General features: G+C 44.4%; 1 protein-coding gene across 1 annotated transcript in view; it reads right to left on the minus strand.

Annotated features, from left to right (window-relative positions):
- LOC307239703 (carboxyl-terminal PDZ ligand of neuronal nitric oxide synthase protein-like) overlaps positions 1 to 19205 on the minus strand; it is a 174135-nt gene that overhangs the window by 3012 nt on the left and 151918 nt on the right. Inside the window, exons 10-12 of the mRNA XM_080013228.1 lie at positions 18156 to 18326; positions 901 to 1097; positions 277 to 401 (exon numbers count right to left, since the gene is read on the minus strand). Of these exons, the coding sequence (XP_079869354.1) occupies positions 277 to 401; positions 901 to 1097; positions 18156 to 18326 (493 nt within the window). The remainder of the gene's footprint in view (positions 1 to 276; positions 402 to 900; positions 1098 to 18155; positions 18327 to 19205) is intronic.

Here is a 19205-nt window from a genome sequence, read left to right on the forward strand (position 1 = left end):
CACACACACACACACACACACACACACACACACACACACACACACACACACACACACACACACACACACACACACACACACACACACACTTTGAAGGTCTGCAATTTCTGTCAAGTTTTCAGTCAAATGGTGTATTTTGGAGCACTCCACAAAGGCTGCAGAGTGTCCCCGAGATCTAAGTCAAGCCAAGTGGGCCTAGCCATAAAAAGAAAAAAACCATTTAGGGACCCCTCGGTTGTATAATCACAGAGCACAATTGCATTCGTAGGTTTGCACCTGTTGGCATTGGCCTGATTGAGCTCGTCCACGCAGCTCCACACCGCGCCAACGTTCTTATTGACCTCCGTGACGCCGATGTCTCCAAGGTGACTGGGCTCCTTCCTCCTCAGCAGGTCGTTGACCTGGGCTCCCGGAAAGGAAAATGTATGATGAGGAGGAGGAGGAGGTGAGAAGAAGAACAAGAACAAGAAGGACAAGAAAAACCAGAGCTGAAAGGTACAGGTTATGGAACAACCCCTCTTACTGGTTTTATTTTACTTCTGTGTACACCAACAAGACAGTCACATTCTCAAATACAACCTCATCGAGAGCTGTGGAGGTGAATTATAGGGGAGACTGAAGTGTTGAGTTGACCGAAACATGAGGGAGCTGTTCCAAAATCAATCCAAGAAGTTAATTTAAACTCTACCAGCGACCAGACCTTATTATATTACATTCCCTACATCTGTAGCTTTAACTTAAAGAATCCTGTCGCTCGCACTAAGGGGGAGCCATGAAGCTGACATTGCCTGGTAACCCAGCTGGGGGAAGGCGGGGTGGTTCTTGTATGTTTTTTGCTTTATATTTATGCTACGGGTTCCTAAATCATAGATGTTTAGACACTCAAAAAGTCCGTCTCACCTTCGCCCCGACCGCCTTGCCCAGATTAATGGCATTCTTCAACCTCTGCTGACCCGCGGAGGATGGGGAGTCGACGGGACCTACAGACGAGTTGGGATAAGGCGACCCCGGGGGGCGGCGTGCCAAGGCCTGGCCCGGCCTGGAAGTCTGGGGACTCTGCTGCTGGGCCACCGAATTCTCAAACGTGCTCTGATCCACTGGTGGCGAGAGGAGAGGAGAGAGGCAGGCAGAGATGAGCGTGTCGACCGTGGCAACTTGTGATTTTACCATCTCAGGCACACAGAAAATGACGATTTTGAGACGTGAGGCGATGAGAATGATGAAACAAGGAAACAAACAAAAATGCCAAAACACACTTTGTTTATCACCCAGCAGCCAACAAGTGTGATTCAAATGTTTTTCCTTGACTGTTAGATTTCAGATCCAGATCGCATTGCCAATAAACCAGCCAGAACAATAAAACAACAGGACATGAACGCGTGCTGCATAAAACGCCAACGGCTCTAATGCAAACCAGGCACAAATGAGCCAAAATGGAAGAAGACAAACACAAAAGCAAACAAACAAACAAAAACAGGGAGGTTAGGTGCAGGGATCAGACTAGACAATATTTTTGTCTTTCACGATGGTCACGTGTCATCGCGCCATAAGTTCTTGCCGTGTCTTGACTGGGAGACAAGCAACATCCTGCCATTCACAACCTTGCGTGAGTTCAAAAGTCAGGGGGGGTTGTCAATGTATTATCAATTGTTCAAGGAATTGTCAAGTCATGGCTACAGAAGCGCTATGTGTGATGCTGGAAATCTTGTGTTCCGGAAGTAGTCAACTGTATATCCGGAAATTAATCACATGCTACCGTAACTGCAACAGCATCCTTAGAAGCAGGGATGATGTTGCGGCTAGTGCTACCAGTGAATGATGACCTAGTATAGGTTAACCTGCTACTCACTGGGTTGCATACGTGCCTCTGCTATTTCCCGCCAACATTTATCTTTTTTGGCTCTGTTATGGTACTACCTCAAGGGAACGTCACAAAGACAGAGGTTATTGTTGCCACTGCTCAACAAACCTTTCCTCGATTTTGTTGTTCCACCTGACAGCAGCAACAGCAGCATCCTTCTTTCTCTTCCCCATGTTTACTTGTGCACCAGAGAGCACTCGGTCATCCTATTGGTCAACATTAAGGAATATGTCGTAAGAGTTTTCAAACTAGGAAGAAAATTACAAAACATTCCGACATTCGGTTTATGCTGTCTGGGACGCCCCTGTTCTTCGATGACGTCACTCTACAAGGGGTAAGACGCCCGTTCGGCATTCCAGACCTTTATATTCAAGAACGCTGGAAATTTGTCGGCGGCGATCAAATCATGTCAAAATCTGGCTGAATTTGTGTAGTCTGATCCTGGCATCAGGGGAACGTTAACTTCTTACCTTCTAGGGAGAGAAACATCTCTCGGAAAGCATTCCAAAGTGAGACATGAAAGTGGCTTAGGTTTCACATCAGCCCACCCAATCCACCCCTACCCCCACCCCCCACCCCTTACACACAAAGGAAGTTTCAAGAGGTGCGTTTTAAAAGGGTACAATGAACACATTCGCATTCCCTTGGCTAAGACAGGGTCTCCAATGGGAATCTCCCACGGCCTTTCTGGCTCGATCAGACCAATGTGGCGATTGTGATGGCTTCTGGGGGGGTGGGGGGGGGGTATTGTCTGAGAGTGCAGCCATTTTGGAGCTATAACTCTGGGCGGGCGGGTTATGTCACGTTATCTTTGGCTGGATAAATGGAATGGAGTAAAAGAAAAAAGCTCCATTTGGAAATCAGATGGGGTGGAACAGGTAACCTTGACTTTGCGCACGCATGCATGCACACACACACACACACACACACACACACACGCAAACACACACACAATTTTGCTTTCTGTCTGACTGGGGAGATTTACAAAAGCCTATTTAGTTTTAGACAGGAGGTCTGTGACCCAACATTATGAATCAACACCACACAGAGGGCATTTCGAGGTGTTCAAAGAAGGTAAACAGAGAATTAAGATAGGGTTAGGCTGGGGGGAATGGGGGGGATAACAATTTAATAAATGTTATGAGGCAGAGAGAGAGAGAAAGAAATCGAGAGAGCTAGAAGGATACTTACTTACAGCGTGCATGGAGTTGCCTTTTTTCCATCAGATCCCAGAGTCAATTATGGAAGGGAAGGAGAAGTGAGGAGAAACAGCAGTGGAGGACGTGGACCGAATAAGTATTGCAAAGCGCCTCAACCCATCGTCCCCGCCCTTTTCCATAGTCTTCTGCATTCGTTTGGCGCATGGAGCGTTTCCCACAAGGTTGTTGAAAAAGCAAACCTCAAAATTGACATCTTAACGGCCTGGCCTGTAATAATATTCCTATTGATTGAACTCAGAGACAGCCAAGTGTCCATATTTTACCCCCAATCCTCTTCAGTCACTCACCTCCTTTCTAATGGAGGGGTAATGGACAGCCGGTGTAATCTAAAGCTTTTGGCGACGGCCATTTGGATTCAAAACCAAATGTACTTGCAGGATGATACTTACCGAGCCAGAGATCTTCCTCCTGGACACATTTAGCTTTTATTTTGAAAAGTGCTGCAGTGTTGTACTGTCACGGCCAGCAAACAAAGGTACAAAGGTATAGATTCCAAGGATAAGAACGGTGCCAAGTATCTCTCCGCCCGCCACACAATTAAATTATTTATTACCGTTATTTATATATGTTCCTCTCCTATACCACTAGTGCCACCCGCCGCCTTTCCTATGCCTGTAATTCTGTCACAGGTGGCAACAGCTGGAATTGGTAATGATTAAATTACTACGCCTAGGTGGTCATTTCCAAATACTGCAAATTATAAAAAAAATTAAATAAAGATGTCTGAGTTCCCTAGCGGTGCATTTCTTGGCGAACTGTTAATTCACAGAATAGTCTATTGAATAGCTGCTTTGACCCAAATGGAACCTTAACAGACCTTAACATGGCTATTCCCCCTCCAGGGACAGGCGCACCGTCTGCTTCAGCGAACCAGTGAACTGAATGATGTCGACTTTTTAAAGCATTAGTTCGGTGTTTATGTGATTTAAGGTAGGTTTCGCTGAGTTAAGGGGCAGAGATGAAGTTGTACAAAATACAGCTGGTAAATAACACATCTGATGTCCTTGGGCCTATTTGCTTCGTCCTGGAAGTTTGTATGACATAATTCAGACAACTCAGCCTCTGTGTGCATGTGTGCCTGGCTATGATTTATTTTAATTACAAGCGTGTCTCAGGAACTCTCTTTGTAATAATGAATGTTTGTCAACATAATTGCAAATAGAAATGAAAATAGAGAAAAACAGAGAGACATAGTTAAATGACATACAAAGGTGAGAAATGGCAGAGAATTTTCCATTTAATTCATTAGCCAAATTCAAGGAAGTGAAGACTGATGTAAACAAACTCCGACCCCCACCCCCTCCCCATCACCCTCCTCCGTGCCTGTTCTTTCAAGAAATGATTTTATGTCAATATTTAAGTAAATATATTTTTATACACACCTGACCAATGACCTGCCAGCACAGTTGAACTTAACAAAAACTCCTGGCAGCCTTCGGGAAACTATGAGGACCTTGAGGAGCTCACACTTCTTAAAGCCCTCATGCGGCTGTCCTCGTGGAGATAAACACTTCTTTGGGATTTTTGGGGGAAAAATATTAGCCAAAAGCCAACCAAACCATGCAAAATAAGACAGAATGAAGGTATTCATTATGGAATTCCTGGAAACAAATCCTAGTTGGTTGCGTAATCTTTAAAACGCAACTTCAACACGTCTCCCATCGTGAATGGTTGAACCACGATGACTAGGGGTCGTCAACAAAAGTTATTCTAGTTTCTCAAGTTTGAAGCTCCAAATAAACTACTCGAGAGTGAAACATTTGAGAGACACAGTTGAGAGACTTAGTAACATATTTGAAAATAACTTGGGCTCAATTGGGCTTAAAGCTTGTCAAAGTTATGAAATATGTGTGGTGTGCTGCTTTGGCAAATCATTGCTTTCAACACACTAAAGGAACCACCAAGGATTTCCACTGACAGCACTTCATCTTAACGAACAATCATTAAGCCTAATTCAATTACCACTCCATATTTCACTCCTGTGTAACTCGTCATTGCCCAAATCAACAGACCCTGTTGACAGGGTCTGTTGATTTGGTCAAGCCACAACTTTGACAGGAAATCAGTGTTAGACCTGTAATTAGTGCAAGTCCAGCCCTGGAAACACTGATCAAAGTCCCAACGCCTTAACTCTTTGTTCTCAGCTGAGGATAACCCACTTCTGTCATAGAATCTACCCAATCTATCTTGTAGGGAGAGGCAGACAATTGGATTTAATGGACACATCTGCTGGTTCCTCCAATCTCTGCTCTCAGTCATTCTGCACTTGTCACATTAATGTGGCATCGCCCCTCTCCACCGCACAAATAAAAGATATTTCAAACAAAGCAAATAAATCATCCTGTCCGGTCATGTCATTTCATGACGTCTTTGTTTCACTTCAACCCCAAACTCATCCAAATGTACAGAGGTTGAGTTTTATCAGGGAAGGCAGTCTCTTGCTGCCATCAGCCAGAGAAACAGGCACTCAAACACAGGTAACAGTGTCTGTTGATTTGGGCAATTATGCGTGACACAGTAGTGAAACATGTAATGGTAATTGAATTAGGTTTAATGATTGTTCCTCGTTAAGATGAAATGCTGTCAGTGGAAATTCCCGGTTGTGTTAGAAAAAGGAGATTTTGTTGGTGGTGGTGTTGATGATTTTGGTCTCCAGTCAGTCAAGATAGTTTGACGTGGTGGCAATTGCATTTGACATAAAATACTGGATAACTTCGACAAACTTCAAGCCCAACTGAGATATCGAGCAAGTTATTTTCAAATGTGTTGAATTTAAATTGGTTCATCTTGAAGCATGACTTATTCATTGTCTCAACTGTCCAAAATGTTCACTCTCGAGTAGTTTATTTGGCGTTTCATAGTTGAGAAACCAGAAAAACTTTTGTCGACGTCCCCTAAATAGCCATCGTGGTTCTGCCGTTTGCTATGGGAGACTTGTTGAAGCTGTCTTTTAAAGAATACGTGACAAAGTTGTGAAGGATTTGTCCTCAGGAATTCCATGATGAATACCTCCATTCGGTCTTCATTTCCATGGTTTGGTTGGCTCAGTTTACCAAATAAATGTCCTGTTTTTTGATGCAACCAAAGGGGAAGTTGAGTGAAGTTGTAGATGACTATTCTAGTTTGTGAAGATGAGGACTGTTCCTTAAAAAATAAGGTCAATATCAAAGCATGAGGATAATTCCCCTGGAACCTTTCCTGGAAGGAGGAGGACGAATGGGCCACTGCCCATCGTGTTTCGCTCCACACGTCCCTAAAACTCTTAGGTGGGACGAACCTCTGATGAAATTTGTTTCAATAAAAAGGTGTGATACTCACGGCACAGGTGCCCCGACGGACTGAGGAAACGCGGCTCCTGTGACAGGACAGCTGTCTTCCGAAATTAAAGCTGCATTGCTGAAACGTGTGTGATTTTTTAGTGTGAAAATGTGTGGCCAGGCGACACAAATTCATTAACGGGATATTCCTTTTTCACATCAAGCTACTAATCAGTCATTTTGGATCTTAGACAAGAACATGGTGTACCACAATAGGACGATATCACAATTTATCACGAAACTGAGATCGCTGAAAGACAATAGACTGTAATAGTATTGCGCAGGGTAAAGGATGGAACTTTTTCAAACCTATTTCTTATGCAGGAAAACGCTCTTTTCCACCTATTATAAAATTTAAGCCGCTCTTCTCCTCAAATTTGGCAAGAGCTAGTTAGGGCATCCTTTGGACCAGCGTTGAGGTAGGACGGGCGTCTCCAGCTGAATTTTAAAATGGAGGAAAAAGGCGGCAATGAGAGACGGGCCCGCAGACAAAGATGGGCAGACAAGGAGGAGACTTGGGAAGGGTGGGATAGACATAGATGGTATGACATAGATGAAGCGGGGTTGAAAGAGAAAATAGGACAGGGGCAGAGAGGAAGACAATAAAACAAAAAAACAAAAGGAGTACAGAGCAAGAGAGACAGATTTCAAGGAAGGGTTCCATTCTCATCAAATCAATATTTAATCTAGCCATTTGCCACATCAGTGTCTGTCTGACCTCTATGGGTCATTGCGGTGTGTGTGCACTGGGGAAATGGGAGTGGAAGACGGAGACACAAAGAAAGTGTTTGTGTGTCAAGACAACGAGCAAATGCATTGGTTGACGTTTCCTATGTGGTCGGGGCGCTTGTAAATCACCTAGTGACTAGGTTGCGACTATTCGTCGCAATGAAAGGTTTTACCTCTCTTTTACGAGATTCTGTTCTTGACGAGCCACTCAGTAAAAAGAGTCGTTCGAATTACCAACTCCTCATTTATTTGATTCAGTTGGTGTTCAACGCTCGGGAGGGAGGCCTTCCAGTGAGCGATGAATGAGATAATTATTTTCCGTTTGTGAATTGAAGATTCCCTCCATTGCTAACTCTTTTGTTGGAGTGGCTCCCGACTCCCGTGACATTCAAAGAGGCCCCATCATGCTCCTTTTCACCAAGCTAATATACTGTATGGTCTCTGAGGTCCCCAAAACAAGTTTTTAAACTGAAAATACCACTCAGATTATGCATTTTGGCCATTCTAACCTACGTCCACCTTAAATCTTCAGTCATATTAGATTTACAAGGCCTAATTTAAAAGTTTGTTCCGACTTTCACCGTGGTGTCTGGAGCAGCGCGGAGCTTGGAGCACTGCAGGTTACAGTGGGGCTTGGGGCTATTTTTTGTTTCATTCAATTAGGTAAACGTTGGAAAATAAATACATCTACGTTTTTGTTTGGAGAAACGCGGAGCGAATCACACACACACACACACACACACACACACACACACACACACACACACACACACACACACACACACACACACACACACACACACACACACACACACACACAATTTTTTAAATACTTACATTTCCCTCGTCGGCAGTTTTGTCAAGACAGGTATTAATTCCTCTTTCTTTTAAAAGATTTGTGCTGGTATCCCGCAGCCAACAGAGCATTTCCCATGATTAGCACTTAGCTTCGATGCTAGTGGGTCTGGTCGCACTCCAGGCATGTGTGGAGTTACTCAGATAGAGGGAGGTTCTAATTCTCAGTGTCTCAGTGCTAAGTAGTACTGAGACATAAAGCTGAATTTTAAGACATGTTTTCTGAAACAGACAGCGCACAATAAACTGCCTGGTCCATTTTGTCTTACAGTTTGTGTGTTAGTAGACCCATCAGAGACCCAAATGTATGTGCACAAGCACTGAAAAAGTTTGTTTTGCATAATAGGTCCCCTTTAAAAACAAGCGTAGTTTTTAGTGGTTAACAGTATAGTGGTAGTGTGCCGTGGGATTATTTCATTCTAAAAAGTGCTGTGGCTAGCACAATCAATTACTGTATCTAAATACATGAAAAGTACCATGGAGAGGGAATCGTGAGCTCACTGTTTCCAACGCTTTAAGGACTTGAAATGCAGAGAGTGGAGTCTGCCGGTAAAGACCCCGCCCAAGGGTTAACATTACACCCCCATAGGGGAACGTTCATTTCGAAATGCATCAGTTTTCTTTAATTGTGTTTGGGACACCTCCCTGTGTGACAAATAACTTGAAATCCCATCTCTCTTCCCCTCCCATGAGTTCATCCCTGGGAACCCGGTGGTGTACAATTTAAATAGAATTAAAAAAACAAAACAAACAACCAAAAGATCCGAGCACTGTTATAATATTGGAAAATTGGGGAGAAACGTGGAAAATTACCACAAAATAGTCTTTGGTTGTCTGTCGTCTCTCCTCCCTATCTCTTCACTCCCCTCCGGGGAGACTGATAGCACCTGCTTTCTCTTAATCCCTTGGCTTTTGAACAACAGAGGCCGCAGGAAATAAAAAAAATAACTAAACAATCAATGCTTGCTACCAACTGTCCGACCAAATGGTAAGAACATGGGGAGATGCTGGACAACAAAATTTGAATTAACCTTCATTCATATAATGGCCCTTTAAACGTTGACCGCTGCCCAACAGTGAAGCAGACACACATTACTGTAGTTGGTAATAGGTCGATACATACTTAAGAGTTCGGGAAAGAGTCAAAAAACGTATTGGTCTGCCATACAACACACACACACACACACACACACACACACACACACACACACACACACACACACACACACACACACACACACACACACACACACACACACACACACTCCTCGCTTCTTTGTGGAATCCATAGAGCTGATCCCCTGCTGACAGCCCATCAGGTCATCATTTACTGTGTCAGCACCGTCTGCACGGAAACGTTCTGTTCAACTAGTGTTGCTCTTCAAATGAGCGCATGTCGTTTAAAAAGGATAGATTATGAATTTGTCAACCCAAGCTTGTACTACGGCAAGTTTCCTCATTTTTGAAATGGAGGTTTGACACGGCTCGGAGAATTAACATGTAAAGGTATGCCTCCCAACATTGGACTGCGTTGAAGCACGGCGAGGAGCTGCAGCAGAGTGGCACATTTCTCAAGAGTAAAGCGGAAGGGTTGTGCTGTGAAAACCAACGTTATTTTTAATAAGACCTGGGGTTGGAAAAAAAATAGCTGACCTATCAAAATAAATCCTGGCGAAAACCTGACACTGAAATTAAGGCACGCAGTCAATTATATTTCATATTACTGCGTTATTAGCCACCCACCACATTTATTTTCACATCTCACTAACAGCTATGGGGAAACACTGTATATTATATATAAACAAAAAGGTAAGGATAGAGAGAGAGAGCGAGAGAGAGGGAAAAGATTCTACAGGGAAAGAGGTGGTGGGGGGGTTTATACAGTAGGAAGATAAATCGGATCAGAGGCCATGTTTACCCTGGAGGCTAGAGAGAGTGAACGAGGGAGAGAGAGAAAGAGAGGAGGAGATGTAAGGCCATCAGAGGGGAGAGGAGGGGGTGACAGAGCAGAGCGGAGAAGAGGACATATGGGTAACGATGCCCTGGCAAAAGCAAGCATGGCGGCGTGTGTGTGTGTGTCTGCATCAAAACAAGACAGCTGGATCTCTTCCAACACACACCACAACCCGCCCTTATTCTTCTTCCCCACATCCCTCTCTTGGCCTCGCTCTTCAAGGTCTCGATTTAATCTGACTGTGCCTATCATCTTTATACAATGGGGCAAAAAAGTATTTAGTCAGCCACCAATTGTGCAAGTTCTCCCACTTAAAAAGATGAGAGAGGCCTGTAATTTTCATCATAGGTACACTTGACTATGAGAGACAGAATGGGGGGAAAGAATCCAGGAAATCACATTGTAGGATTTTTTATGAATTAATTGGTAAATTCCTCGGTAAAATAAGTATTCGGTCACCTACAAACAAGCAAGATTTCTGGCTTTCACAGACCTGTAACTTTTTCTTTAAGAGGTTCCTCTGTCCTCCACTCGTTACCTGTATTAATGGCACCTGTTTGAACTCGTTACCTGTATAAAAGACACCTGTCCACAACCTCAAACAGTCACACTCCAAACTCCACTATGGCCAAGACCAAAGAGCTGTCAAAGGACACCAGAAACAAAATTGTAGACCTGCACCAGGCTGGGAAGACTGAATCTGCAATAGGTAAGCAGCTTGTTGTGAAGAAATAAACTGTGGGAGCCAATATTAGAAAATGGAAGACATACAAGACCACTGATAATCTCCCTCGATCTGGGGCTCCACGCAAGATCTCACCCCGTGGGGTCAAACTGATCACAAGAACGGTGAGCAAACATCCCAGAACCACACGGGGGGACCTAGTGAATGACCTGCAGAGAGCTGGGACCAAAGTAACAAAGGCTACCATCAGTAACACACTACGCCGCCAGGGACTCAAATCCTGCAGTGCCAGACGTGTCCCCCTGCTTAAGCCAGTACATGTCCAGGCCTGTCTGAAGTCTGCTAGAGAGCATTTGGATGATCCAGAAGAGGATTGGGAGAATGTCATATGGTCAGATGAAACCAAAATAGAACTTTTTGGTAAAAACTCAACTTGTCGTGTTTGGAAGAGAAAGAAAGCTGAGTTGCATCCAAAGAACACCATACCTACTGTGAAGCATGGGGGTGGAAACATCATGCTTTGGGGCTGTTTTCCTGCAAAGGGACCAGGACGACTGATCTGTGTTAAGAAAAGAATGAATGGGGCCATGTATCGTGAGATTTTGAGTGAAAACCTCCTTCCATCAGCAAGGGCATTGAAGATGAAACATGGCTGGGTCTTTCAGCATGACAATGATCCTAAACACACCACCCGGGCAATGAAGGAATGGCTTCGTAAGAAGCATTTCAAGGTCCTGGAGTGGCCTAGCCAGTCTCCAGATCTCAACCCCATAGAAAATCTTTGGAGGGAGTTGAAAGTCCGTGTTGCCCAGCGACAGCCCCAAAACATCACTGCTCTAGAGGAGATCTGCATGGAGGAATGGGCCAAAATACCAGCAACAGTGTGTGAAAACCTTGTGAAGACTTACAGAAAACGTTTGACCTCTGTCATTGCAAACAAAGGGTATATAACAAAGTATTGAGATGAACTTTTGTTATTGACCAAATACTTATTTTCCACCATAATTTGCAAATAAATTCTTTAAAAATCAGACAATGTGATTTTCTGAATTTTTTTTCTCATTTTGTCTCTCATAGTTGAGGTACCTATGATGAAAATAACAGGCCTCTCATCTTTTTAAGTGGGAGAACTTGCACAATTGGTGGCTGACTAAATACTTTTTTGCCCCACTGTATACAGTGGTACTTTGACTTACGAGTTTAATTCGTTCCGTGACAGAGCTCGTAATTCAATCTGCTCGTATAGCAAATCAATTTAAAAAAACAATCCGTTCCAGCCCCCCAAAAAAACACCACAATTTTTTTTTGTTATGTGTTTTTAAATAAGAACAATGTATTTATAAATAACAAATATTGTATAAAAACATAATAAAACACAATAAAAGAGAATGTGTAGATCTCTCTTCTCCTCTGCCTTCTCGCAGATGATACCCTCCGTCACGCTATTTCCTATGAGCTGCTTCTCCGTCAACCACACCAACAGCAGATTCTCCATCTTTTCATGGACAGTGGTCCGCAGCGTAGACATTATTTTAACGCCCTTGGCTGGCGTAATACCCTTTATCGTCTCCTTCTGCTTCAGTATGGTACATACCGTAGAAGTACTACGCTCGTACTGCCTCGCCAATTCCATCACACGCACACCTCGCTCATGTTTGTCTATTATTTTGCGCTTTAAGTCAATGGACATCATCCGCTTCTTCTTCTCAGCACTAACTTTCTCAGGACCCTTGGTTCGAAAAAAAAAAAAAAGGCAAAATAACTGTACAAAAAGCACAAAACACAAAAGCGATGCTTCCACGCTCAGGTAACCATGTGAAGTGAAGGAGTGAAACGCGGGATGCTGGCCGCATTCACTCACCACACCAACTAGCGGAGGCACCTGGAGCTCGCTCCTCGTAACTCACATTTTTGCTCGCAAATCAATACAAAAAAAATCTACGGAACGACGGCTTGTAACTCGGAAAACTTGTGTGTTAGTGCACTCGTAACTCAAGGTACCACTGTATATATATGTGCACACACACACACACACACACACACACACACACACACACACACACACACACACACACACACACACACACACACACACACACACACACACACACACAATGTATGCAGATGGAAGGCTGTTTCAAGAAAGATGGGAAGGCGAATATATGTTTGTGCTTCAAGGAGAAAAACGGGTATGTCTTTTGTGGTATGAGCCAATGGCGGTTGTCAAAGAGTACAATCTACGTTGGCACTTTGACACCAAACACGGAGCTAAGTCTGCCAAAGTGAGCCTTCAAGAAAAACAACAAATGGTGCAAGAATTAAAAGGCAAATTGCGATCGCAGCAGGATGTGTTCAAGAGAGCCACAACCAAAAACAATGCGGCAGTGAAAGCTAGCTCTATTGTGGCTGAAGAAATTGCCCGCGCTGCAAAGTGTTTTTCAGAGGGTGCATTTTTTAAGCAGTGCATGGGTGAAGGTCTGTGAGCAGGTGTGTCCCGACCAGACACAGACTTTTAAAGATGTCAGTTTATCAAGAAACACCATCATGGACCGAGTTAAGGAACTAGCAGGAAACCTGGCAACACAGCTGGCCGAAGAGACACGCAGCTACATAGCTTTTTCATTAGCTCTTGATGAAAGCACAGACAACACGGATACAGCGCAGCTATCCATTTTTATTAGACGCGCTAAGTCGGACCTTTCTGTCACTGAGGAGCTGTTGGATGTAGCTGCCATGCATGGGACCACAACAGGACGGGACATTTTTGATGCGGTGGAGAAGTCTATAAATTAAAATGCATTGCCCTGGGAAAAGTTGGTGGGATTAACTCCAGATGGTGCACCTGCAATGTGTGGAGGAAAAGTGGGCTTTGTTGGACGAATGAAGGAGAAAATGCAAAAAAGTAACTGTCACACGCCTCTGATAACGTATCATTGCATTATCCATCAAGAAGCTTTGTGTGGGAAGGTGCTGGGGATGAATGATATAGTGACCACAGTCATGAAAACAGTGAACTTCATCGGGCGCGTGGCCTAAATCATCGTCAGTTCCAGCTGTTCTTGCAGGAGATGGGCTCGGAGCACGGCGACGTGCCGTACCATACACAAGTACGGTGGCTGAGTAGGAGCAAAGTCCACAAACGATTTTTTGAGCTTAGGGAAAATATTGCTCTTTTCATGCAGAGTAAAGGAAAACCCTTGTCTGAACTGTCAGATCCAAACTGGCTGTGTGACTTTGCTATGTTGTGTGACATAACTGAGCATCTCGCCCAACTGAATCAGAAGCTGCAGGGACACAAACAAGTCATCACGCAGATGTCCGACATGATCACGGCTTTCCAGCGTAAACTTGATCTATGGATGTACCAAGTGAAACAGGACAATCTTGCCCACTTTCCTGTTTGTCAGAGCATCTCAGCCGCATTTCCTGGTACTTTTTCATGTACTGAGCTAGCTACCAAACTGAGCCGGTTAATGAATGAGTTTGATCAGTGCTTCTCTGACTTTAGAGCACAGCACTCAGGCTTTGCCATCTTTGCCAATCCTTTCACCACCGACGTCTGCACTGCACCCCAACATCTTCAGGTGGAGTTAATAGAGCCTTAAAGTGATAGTGGCCTGAGAGCAAAGTTGCAGGATGCTGCAATCCAGGACTTTACCGTCAACTGCCCCCTGGTTTGATGCCACAGCTTGGACTCCATGCTGCCCGTGTTCTGTCTATGTTTGGGAGCACCTATCTGTGCGAGCAGATGTTTTCAATCATGAATCTAAACAAGACCAAGCACAGATCACGCATCACTGATGACAACCTCCATGCTGTTCTACGGATTGCCTCAGCATAAGACCTAAAACCAGACATTGACACATTGGCCATGGAAAAAAGGTGTCAGACATTAAAATATAATAAAATGTATTTTATTATATTTATATTATATTATTGTATTTCAAGTACACTTTGATTTCAACCAAGAACAAGAATAGTTGTGTACAATTTAATGATTGTGCTTGCATTTTGCTTCGTGTTTGTTATTTTTAGAACATGATCAATGGATGAGGATGGTGGAGGGGGATTCATGTGGTGTGTTGAACGACAGGCAGCATCTCCTCATCAACTTCAACTATGACAAAAAAGTTTTGAACAAAGTTAATGTCATAACTTATTATTTATCCTTATTCACTTGGATAGTTTGATCGTTGATTGATGGAGTAATGTGTGTTTCATAAGCTGACAAATTAAAAGGATTTATGTTATAACAGAGCGAAAAGCAAACATTTATTTTTACATTTATGCAAATATATATGTAATATTTGTAAGTTGAATAATAAAAATCCAGAGTTACTTAACATTAAGGAGTAGTTGCATTTATTTTACATTAAGCTACATTTATACTGCCTTGAAGTTACATCTGGCCCTCGGTGAAAATGAGTTTGACACCCCTGCATTAAGACCACCACTAATAATAACTAATATAATAATATTGTGTAGCTCCCCGTTGAGGCATGGACTCCTCAAGACCTAGACCAAGATATTAGCAGCAGATCCTTTAGGATGGGGCCCCTCCCCCGAGGTAGGGCTCCGATGGATCAGGCTTGCTGTTCCAGCACATCCCACAGATGCTCGATCTGACCCTAACCCCAGCCACCCACATGATGAAGAAGAAAACATAATTTATCAGACCAGGCCTCTTCCATTGCCCCATGGTCCAGTTCTGACACTCACCTGCCCATCGTAGGTGCTTTCGGCTGTGGACAGCGGTCAGCATAAGCACTCTGACCTATCTGCGGCTATGCAGCCCCATGCACTATGTGTTCTGACACCTTTCTATCACAGCCAGCATCAACTTCACCAGTTCACCAGGTTGTCCTGCCCTGGACCACTTTCGGAAGGTACTAACCATTGTATACCGGGAACACCCCACAAGACATGCCGTTTTGGAGATGCTTTGACCCAATCATCTAGCTAGCACAATTTGGCCCTTGTCAGAGTTTCTCAGATCCTTATGCTTGCCCATTTTTTGGGTTCATTTGTCTTTTTTTTTTTCCATCCACATGATGTTTAAGAAAACAGCCTTGGGCGCCCAGGCCACCTTCTTCCATTGCTCCATGATCAACTTCTGACGCTCACATGCCCATTGCAGGCGCTTTCGACGGTGGACAGTGGTCAGCATCGGCACTCTAACCGGTCTGCAGCTAGGCAGCCCTGAATTTTCGCTACAGTAGCTCTTCTGTGGAATGTGACCAGACAGGGCTAGCCTTCGCCCTCCATGCGCATCAATGAGCCTTGGGCGCCCATGACGCTGTCACCGGTTCACCGCTTGTGGGAACACCCCACAAGACCTGCCACTTTGGAGATGCTCTGTTGTCTAGCCATCACAATTTGGCCCTTGTTAAAGTCGCTTAGAACCTTACGCTTGCCCATTTTTCCCTCTTCCAACACATCAACTTCAAGAACCGACTGTTCTTTTTTTTTTTACCTGTATATTATAGAGTAATTGAATGCCGTCGCATCTAGGACGGAGTAAGTCTAAAAGTGGAGTTCAACTACTCAACCTGCAATGCCACTCTTTATTTATTCTGTTATCACCAAGAACCGCTTGCAATATCTGCCATTGGAACAAGATGATCAATGTTATTCACTTCACCTGTCATGGGTTATAATGTTGTGGCTGATGCGATTCTACCTATTCGTTGGTTCGCTCACACCCGATTCGCTTTTTAAAGACAAAATAAAATACAATCAACCAAAAACAAAACATCGCTTCTACACTCGGCTTTCCCAGATGCACCGTGGAAACTGTTTCGCAGCCCCGCAAGGACGCAGGGTTTTGTTTCCTGGTATGAATGAAAAGAAGGTGAAGAAGAAGTGGCTGGTTTTCCCTTGAGGCGGCAACTCATTGCCGGCTTAACATAAATTACACCACGGCAAAGTGTGTGTGTAATCCCACTGCAGAGTCACTCTGGAAAGAAACTAGAAAAGAAACTAGACAAGATAAAAAGCAAGAAAATGTGAATAAAAATGGTCGCCAGCAAAAAGTCACTCAGAATAGAAAACAAGTTGATCTGTGTTTTTTTTGTTGTTGTCATTTTACATACAGATGGTATTTGATGAAATATCAAAAACAAAACTGAGCCGAGATAGGGGGTACTCCTCTCTTTAAATACCACACAAACACAGGCCCTTCCCCGCTCTTAGCCCCAGTGTCTGTAGAATCAGTTCCTGCTCAAGTTAAAACTTTGTAAGTCAACATATTTTTTGTTGCTCTCTGCTCATTATGGTGTATATAACACAGTATGTATATATACACCCTCTGTTGGGTGGAACAGAGTTGAATCGTCGGTTCAACCCATTTCCATCGACACCCGTACGTTGTTACGACATAGGTTAATGCATGCGCGCACCCAGTAATTATTTGTCTCTTATCAGAATATGGATGAAAACAAACTGTCTGCTAATTAGCCGTACCACACTTGCCAACCCCCCGTGACTCTCTCTCATATACAGGAACATATACAAAATTATATATGATCGCATATACAACATTCCCCCTTTTTAAGGATTTTTGTAGAAGCTTTTTAAGGAATTAAGTTTTTCTCACTCAACTTGAGTTTTGGAAAACCCCCCCCACCCATTTCTGAGGTTGAAACATTGGCAAGTGTGAGTCCTGCTGCCTTTCAGCGAGGAATTCTAACAAAAGACAATCGGGTAGTGAAGACGAAGAAGCTCCCATCATCAAAACAGAATATTTTCGAAAGAGAAAGAAGGAAAGTTTCTGGGAAAAGTCTTGTCGAAGAGATACAAACAAATGGCCGTGTTAAACGGAGGTGCATGGGAAAGAAAATAAGCAAGGATTGCGGGTTAGCAGGTATTTGTAGCATGGGCGACGAACAACAAATGATGGGTAAACACCCGCACGAAAAAACCCATTCTCCTGAGAAAACGTTCCAACGGCCTGTGCGATAGTGAAAACTTGAGTGTATACATGTGTGCGTTTCAGACAGACGTTCCGCTACGTTGTTCGTTTTTTGGGTTGCGAGAAGGTTATTAAACAAGGTGACAAAGACGGTTAAAGGCTAATTGTGTTTAGTGCTAACTCGCTTGTACGGTAAAGAGGGAAAGTGGAGAGACGTGTTGCCAACGCATCATAAGGCTATCTCATCTCCCAGGCAGTCGGGGGCGCCCTGTCTGTTCAAAACGTTCAGGAGCCTCAGGGTCTCCCCGTCCGACCCCCAGCCATAGATCTCCATCTCCTCCTCCTCCTCCCCCTCCTCCTCCTCCTCCTCCTCGCTGTCGTCTGTGTTTGACTCGTACTCAGAGGCGATGCCTGACTCGCGGAAGCGGCTGATGTCTGGGCCTCCGCCTCCATAACCACCCTCGAGGGGTCGTCCGTTGTTGTCGTCGTCATCATCGAGGCCTCTTCCTCCTCCGCCCCCTTCGACTGTCAGCCACGGAGGAGGAGGTGTAAGGGGGAGGGGCCCCCCGGGGGGTCCGGGGAGGAAGCGGAAGTGCTCCAGCTTGAGGAGACAGTGGTCCCTACCTAGGGGGCTTCCCAGAGCCGTGGCAGACGAAGGGGGGAAGGCGGTGCCACTGCCGCGCCCGTCTCCTGAGCCCAGCATGGCCACCTCGGGCTTGGGGGTGGTAGGGTCGCACAGCACCGGCGGCACGGTGGAACGGAAGGTGATCTCCAGCAGGCTGTCCTGGGACCCCACTGGGGAGGGGAGAGAGAAAGAGAGAGAGAGCACATATACAGTACAGGTCAATGCTCTGATCCAATATTTAGGCTTTCACTGAGTTCTTAGATAGAGGGAGAAGGCAATTTTCAAGGACTTTCTGAATCAATACATATAGTATATTCTGAAGAGGTATTTGGATGAGAAACTCTGAAATGACTCTTATGAGGGCTGACTACATTATGAGCGTCCCAGATATTCACGTCTTTTTTCCAAGGTTTAAACGTTTGCCCCATTGGATTGCATTCAAGCACAATGAGAAGCTGCAGCAGAGTGGTAAGTTTCTCAATAGCAAAGCACACTGCAAGTTATAAATAATGGAAATAATGGAATAGGGTCTGGGTTGAAAAACAACTTTCATAGTAGTTTAATCTCATAACTAGTGTTACCTCGATGAGGTTGAGGTGTTATTTTTTAGGTATTTCGTATTTCATTTTATTTAGGAATCTCAGCAATTGTATTTTGCTGCATTGTCTTCGTCTTCAGTGTGATCCACAGTTTAACACACAGTCTCAGACCAGTGCAAAGCAATGGAAAGATTAAAGATTTTGAAGGTCGAATGGACGGCATTAGATGGTCAGCTGTTCCAGGTTAGGCGAGCAGGAGCAGGAGAGAGTCTTGATGTCGTTGGGGTTACACTAGCTGCTGTTGATCATGAGGCAGACACCTCCACCCTTGGATTCCCCTGACTCCCCCGATCTGTCGGCGCGGCCTCAGCTGGACGTATGGCGTGGTCCAGCACCAGCGGGTTCAGTCATGTCTCCATCAGGCAGAGGACGCAACAGTTTCTTGTGTCCCGTTGGAATCTGATCCTTGCCTGAAGGATGGCTCTGCGGAGCCTGAGAGGGTGTCTGAAA

Source organism: Zeus faber (genome assembly GCF_960531495.2).
Source record: "Zeus faber genome assembly, chromosome: 1".
Classification (NCBI taxonomy): domain Eukaryota; kingdom Metazoa; phylum Chordata; class Actinopteri; order Zeiformes; family Zeidae; genus Zeus; species Zeus faber.